Source organism: Chaetura pelagica, unplaced genomic scaffold, assembly GCF_000747805.2.
Source record: "Chaetura pelagica isolate M959 unplaced genomic scaffold, ChaPel_1.0 scaffold1672, whole genome shotgun sequence".
NCBI classification, from domain to species: Eukaryota; Metazoa; Chordata; class Aves; order Apodiformes; family Apodidae; genus Chaetura; species Chaetura pelagica.
In genome coordinates this window covers 1459-8217 of record NW_009952303.1, presented here as the reverse complement: position 1 = coordinate 8217, position 6759 = coordinate 1459, and the positions used below count along the sequence as shown (strand labels likewise).

Sequence of the window (6759 nt, the reverse complement as noted above, 5' to 3'; positions counted from 1 at the left end):
TCCATCCATCCATCATCCCTCCATCCATCCCATTACTCCATCCCATGGATGATGGAGGGAGGGATGGATGGATGGATGGATGAAGGGATGAAGGGATGGATGGATGGAGGGATGGATGGAGGGATGGAGGGATGGATGGAGGGATGGATGAATGGATAAAGGGATGGATGGAGGGATGGATGAAGGGATGGATGGATGGATGGAGGGATGGAGGGATGGATGGATGGAGGGATGGATGGGTGTCAGGCTCCCCATGCCACCCCCCGCAGGCTCTCACTTGGTGAAGTTGGCCAGGTTCTGGATGACCTTGGCGATGAGGGTGAGGGTGCGGGAGGTCTGCTCGTCCGGGTACTCCTGCATGAGGCCGAAGAGGCTGGGGGACATGACGGCCGGGCAGAGGAAGCGCAGGAACAGGGAGGCGCTGATCAGGCGGTCGGCGATGTCCTCCCGGCCGCGCTCGGCGCAGCGCAGCCGCCACGAGGCGAACACCTCCTTCAGCTCCCGGGGGAACACGCTGCCGTGGGGACACGGGTCAGGGTTGGGGAATCAACCAGGGTGGGAGGAGGTGCCCCCCGAGCCCCCCGGGGACTCACCAGTGGGAGTTGACCACCTTGCAGAGCGCCAGCTCGCAGCACATGCGCAGGTTGGCCTGGTGGTCGGCCAGGGTGGAGGCCGAGCACTTCATGGGGTCCACCTCACAGTTCTCCTCTGACTCGTAGAGAGCCCGGATGAACTCGCCTGGTGGGGGGAAGGGGCAGAGATCAGAGGGGAACCAGGGACCACCCATTGTGCTCGTGGCCGGGTCAGCCCCTTAGGGGTAAAGACCACCCAACCATCCCATGAGCAGCGGAACAACCACCCAGCCATGTCATGGTCAGAAGAAGGGACCACCCAACCATCTCTTGGGCAGAGGAACAACCACCCAGCCACCTCATGACAATGGCAAGGGACCCCCCAACCATCTCATGGGCAGAGGAACAACCACCCTACCATCTCATGACAATGGAAACGGACCACCCAACCATCCCATGAGCAGAGGAACAACCACCCGACCATGTCATGGTCAGAAGAAGGGACCACCCAACCATCTCTTGGGCAGAGGAACAACCACCCAGCCACCTCATGACAATGGCAAGGGACCCCCCAACCATCTCATGGGCAGAGGAACAACCACCCTACCATCTCATGACAATGGAAACGGACCACCCAACCATCCCATGAGCAGAGGAACAACCACCCGACCATGTCATGGTCAGAAGAAGGGACCACCCAACCATCTCTTGGGCAGAGGAACAACCACCCAGCCACCTCATGACAATGGCAAGGGACCCCCCAACCATCTCATGGGCAGAGGAACAACCACCCTACCATCTCATGACAATGGAAACGGACCACCCAACCATCCCATGAGCAGAGGAACAACCACCCGACCATGTCATGGTCAGAAGAAGGGACCACCCAACCATCTCTTGGGCAGAGGAACAACCACCCAGCCACCTCATGACAATGGCAAGGGACCCCCCAACCATCTCATGGGCAGAGGAACAACCACCCTACCATCTCATGACAATGGAAACGGACCACCCAACCATCCCATGAGCAGAGGAACAACCACCCGACCATGTCATGGTCAGAAGAAGGGACCACCCAACCATCTCTTGGGCAGAGGAACAACCACCCAGCCACCTCATGACAATGGCAAGGGACCCCCCAACCATCTCATGGGCAGAGGAACAACCACCCTACCATCTCATGACAATGGAAACGGACCACCCAACCATCCCATGAGCAGAGGAACAACCACCCGACCATGTCATGGTCAGAAGAAGGGACCACCCAACCATCTCTTGGGCAGAGGAACAACCACCCAGCCACCTCATGACAATGGCAAGGGACCCCCCAACCATCTCATGGGCAGAGGAACAACCACCCTACCATCTCATGACAATGGAAACGGACCACCCAACCATCCCATGAGCAGAGGAACAACCACCCGACCATGTCATGGTCAGAAGAAGGGACCACCCAACCATCTCTTGGGCAGAGGAACAACCACCCAGCCACCTCATGACAATGGCAAGGGACCCCCCAACCATCTCATGGGCAGAGGAACAACCACCCTACCATCTCATGACAATGGAAACGGACCACCCAACCATCCCATGAGCAGAGGAACAACCACCCGACCATGTCATGGTCAGAAGAAGGGACCACCCAACCATCTCTTGGGCAGAGGAACAACCACCCAGCCACCTCATGACAATGGCAAGGGACCCCCCAACCATCTCATGGGCAGAGGAACAACCACCCTACCATCTCATGACAATGGAAACGGACCACCCAACCATCCCATGAGCAGAGGAACAACCACCCGACCATGTCATGGTCAGAAGAAGGGACCACCCAACCATCTCTTGGGCAGAGGAACAACCACCCAGCCACCTCATGACAATGGCAAGGGACCCCCCAACCATCTCATGGGCAGAGGAACAACCACCCTACCATCTCATGACAATGGAAACGGACCACCCAACCATCCCATGAGCAGAGGAACAACCACCCGACCATGTCATGGTCAGAAGAAGGGACCACCCAACCATCTCTTGGGCAGAGGAACAACCACCCAGCCACCTCATGACAATGGCAAGGGACCCCCCAACCATCTCATGGGCAGAGGAACAACCACCCTACCATCTCATGACAATGGAAACGGACCACCCAACCATCCCATGAGCAGAGGAACAACCACCCGACCATGTCATGGTCAGAAGAAGGGACCACCCAACCATCTCTTGGGCAGAGGAACAACCACCCAGCCACCTCATGACAATGGCAAGGGACCCCCCAACCATCTCATGGGCAGAGGAACAACCACCCTACCATCTCATGACAATGGAAACGGACCACCCAACCATCCCATGAGCAGAGGAACAACCACCCGACCATGTCATGGTCAGAAGAAGGGACCACCCAACCATCTCTTGGGCAGAGGAACAACCACCCAGCCACCTCATGACAATGGCAAGGGACCCCCCAACCATCTCATGGGCAGAGGAACAACCACCCTACCATCTCATGACAATGGAAACGGACCACCCAACCATCCCATGAGCAGAGGAACAACCACCCGACCATGTCATGGTCAGAAGAAGGGACCACCCAACCATCTCTTGGGCAGAGGAACAACCACCCAGCCACCTCATGACAATGGCAAGGGACCCCCCAACCATCTCATGGGCAGAGGAACAACCACCCTACCATCTCATGACAATGGAAACGGACCACCCAACCATCCCATGAGCAGAGGAACAACCACCCGACCATGTCATGGTCAGAAGAAGGGACCACCCAACCATCTCTTGGGCAGAGGAACAACCACCCAGCCACCTCATGACAATGGCAAGGGACCCCCCAACCATCTCATGGGCAGAGGAACAACCACCCTACCATCTCATGACAATGGAAACGGACCACCCAACCATCCCATGAGCAGAGGAACAACCACCCGACCATGTCATGGTCAGAAGAAGGGACCACCCAACCATCTCTTGGGCAGAGGAACAACCACCCAGCCACCTCATGACAATGGCAAGGGACCCCCCAACCATCTCATGGGCAGAGGAACAACCACCCTACCATCTCATGACAATGGAAACGGACCACCCAACCATCCCATGAGCAGAGGAACAACCACCCGACCATGTCATGGTCAGAAGAAGGGACCACCCAACCATCTCTTGGGCAGAGGAACAACCACCCAGCCACCTCATGACAATGGCAAGGGACCCCCCAACCATCTCATGGGCAGAGGAACAACCACCCTACCATCTCATGACAATGGAAACGGACCACCCAACCATCCCATGAGCAGAGGAACAACCACCCGACCATGTCATGGTCAGAAGAAGGGACCACCCAACCATCTCTTGGGCAGAGGAACAACCACCCAGCCACCTCATGACAATGGCAAGGGACCCCCCAACCATCTCATGGGCAGAGGAACAACCACCCTACCATCTCATGACAATGGAAACGGACCACCCAACCATCCCATGAGCAGAGGAACAACCACCCGACCATGTCATGGTCAGAAGAAGGGACCACCCAACCATCTCTTGGGCAGAGGAACAACCACCCAGCCACCTCATGACAATGGCAAGGGACCCCCCAACCATCTCATGGGCAGAGGAACAACCACCCTACCATCTCATGACAATGGAAACGGACCACCCAACCATCCCATGAGCAGAGGAACAACCACCCGACCATGTCATGGTCAGAAGAAGGGACCACCCAACCATCTCTTGGGCAGAGGAACAACCACCCAGCCACCTCATGACAATGGCAAGGGACCCCCCAACCATCTCATGGGCAGAGGAACAACCACCCTACCATCTCATGACAATGGAAACGGACCACCCAACCATCCCATGAGCAGAGGAACAACCACCCGACCATGTCATGGTCAGAAGAAGGGACCACCCAACCATCTCTTGGGCAGAGGAACAACCACCCAGCCACCTCATGACAATGGCAAGGGACCCCCCAACCATCTCATGGGCAGAGGAACAACCACCCTACCATCTCATGACAATGGAAACGGACCACCCAACCATCCCATGAGCAGAGGAACAACCACCCGACCATGTCATGGTCAGAAGAAGGGACCACCCAACCATCTCTTGGGCAGAGGAACAACCACCCAGCCACCTCATGACAATGGCAAGGGACCCCCCAACCATCTCATGGGCAGAGGAACAACCACCCTACCATCTCATGACAATGGAAACGGACCACCCAACCATCCCATGAGCAGAGGAACAACCACCCGACCATGTCATGGTCAGAAGAAGGGACCACCCAACCATCTCTTGGGCAGAGGAACAACCACCCAGCCACCTCATGACAATGGCAAGGGACCCCCCAACCATCTCATGGGCAGAGGAACAACCACCCTACCATCTCATGACAATGGAAACGGACCACCCAACCATCCCATGAGCAGAGGAACAACCACCCGACCATGTCATGGTCAGAAGAAGGGACCACCCAACCATCTCTTGGGCAGAGGAACAACCACCCAACCATCTCATGACACTGGAAAGGGACCACCCAACCATCTCATGGGCAGAGGAACAACCCCCCTACCATCTCATGACAATGGAAAGGGACCACCCAACCATCTCATGGGCAGAGGAACAACCACCCTACCATCTCATGACAATGGAAAGGGACCACCCAACCATCCCATGAGCAGAGGAACAACCACCCGACCATGTCATGGTCAGAAGAAGGGACCACCCAACCATCTCTTGGGCAGAGGAACAACCACCCAACCATCTCATGACAATGGAAAGGGACCACCCAACCATCCCATGGTCATGGCACTGGGGACCTGCCTCTGAGCAGGGCCTGGGAACAACCCAGTTGCCCCCTCATGAGGATATGACCATGAGAAGGTTCCACCCAACTGCCCATGACCACGTCAATGGGGTCATGACCACATGTGGGGACTTCCCATGATCTCAGGGCCACTCTATGGGCCCCATCGTCCTGCAGGTGACCCCGTGGTGATGCTGGGGACCCCGGGGCCATGCTGGGGACCCCTGGACATGCTGGGGACCTCATGACCCTGCTGGTGACTCCATGGGCATATGGGTGACCCCGTGGCCTGGCTGGTGACCCCATGACCCTGCTGCTGACCCCTGGTTCTCCTTGTGATCCTTGGACCTGCTGGTGACCCCTGGATCTGCTGGTCACCCCTGGCTCTCCTGGTGACCCCATGGACCTGCTGGTGATCCCTGGATCTCCTGATGACCCCTGGACCTCCTGGTGACCCCATGTTCTCCTGGTGACCCCTGGCTCTCCTGGCGCTCACCAATGGCGTCCTTGAGGTATTTCTGGCCGATGAGTTTCAGATACTCCTCTATGGCTTTGGTGGCCAGGGTGTTCTCCCGGAAGATCAGGTGCTCCCGATCCATGAACCGATCCACCTCCGTCATGGCCATGTCCGACAGGAAGTCCTGCCCACGCAGGTCAGGGCAGCCCCACATCAAACCTCCCGCACAGCCCGGCCAGGCTGGCCCAGCCCACCCTCTGGTGGGACCTCCTGCACCTCCTGCCCAGCCATTCCTCTATGAGTGCAGCCTGATCTTCTCCATCCATCCATCAATCGATCCATCCCTCCCTCTATCCATCCCTCCATCCATCCCTCTATCCATCCATCCCTCCATCCATCCCTCCATCCATCCCTCCGACGCTCTGTGGCAGACAGGGCACAGAGCTCCACAATGGACATGTCAAGAACCACAGCAAAATTAAGAGTGTATTAATGCTGACTAGGCCTGCAGCCCAACCAAAGTGGTGATTTCTGAAACCTGACACAGGAATCTGCCCCCGAGGTTCCCTGGTGGGACGGTACCAGTGACAAAGGGGCTTACCTTGGCCTTGCCCGTGCTCTGCAGGATGTGCACCAACGCACACGCCACCTCCTCCTTGCTCTTCACGCTCAGCACCGGCTCCAGCACCGCGCACAACATCCGGTAGTTGTTGGTCACGTACTCGGCGAACTCCTTGTAGAGCTCCATGGGCAGGATGCTCATGGTCTGGAACCTGCTCTTCACCCTGAGGGCGGGACACCCGGCCTTGGCCTTGGCCCCGCTGGGCTGGCTCAGCGGGTACCACTGCTCCGCAAAGTGCCTCCCGGTCACGCTGCCGATGGGGATCGTCACCATCCCCACGTAGTTGCTCTTGTCCTTC

General features: G+C 57.4%; 1 protein-coding gene across 1 annotated transcript in view; it reads right to left on the bottom strand.

Annotated features, from left to right (window-relative positions):
- Nucleotides 1–6759, bottom strand: part of LOC104397802 (ras/Rap GTPase-activating protein SynGAP-like) — a gene marked incomplete at both ends in the record, with an annotated part of 10930 nt that overhangs the window by 2747 nt on the left and 1424 nt on the right. The window contains 4 exons of the mRNA XM_010007811.1: nt 278–514; nt 594–738; nt 5879–6023; nt 6441–6755. Of these exons, the coding sequence (XP_010006113.1) occupies nt 278–514; nt 594–738; nt 5879–6023; nt 6441–6755 (842 nt within the window). The remainder of the gene's footprint in view (nt 1–277; nt 515–593; nt 739–5878; nt 6024–6440; nt 6756–6759) is intronic.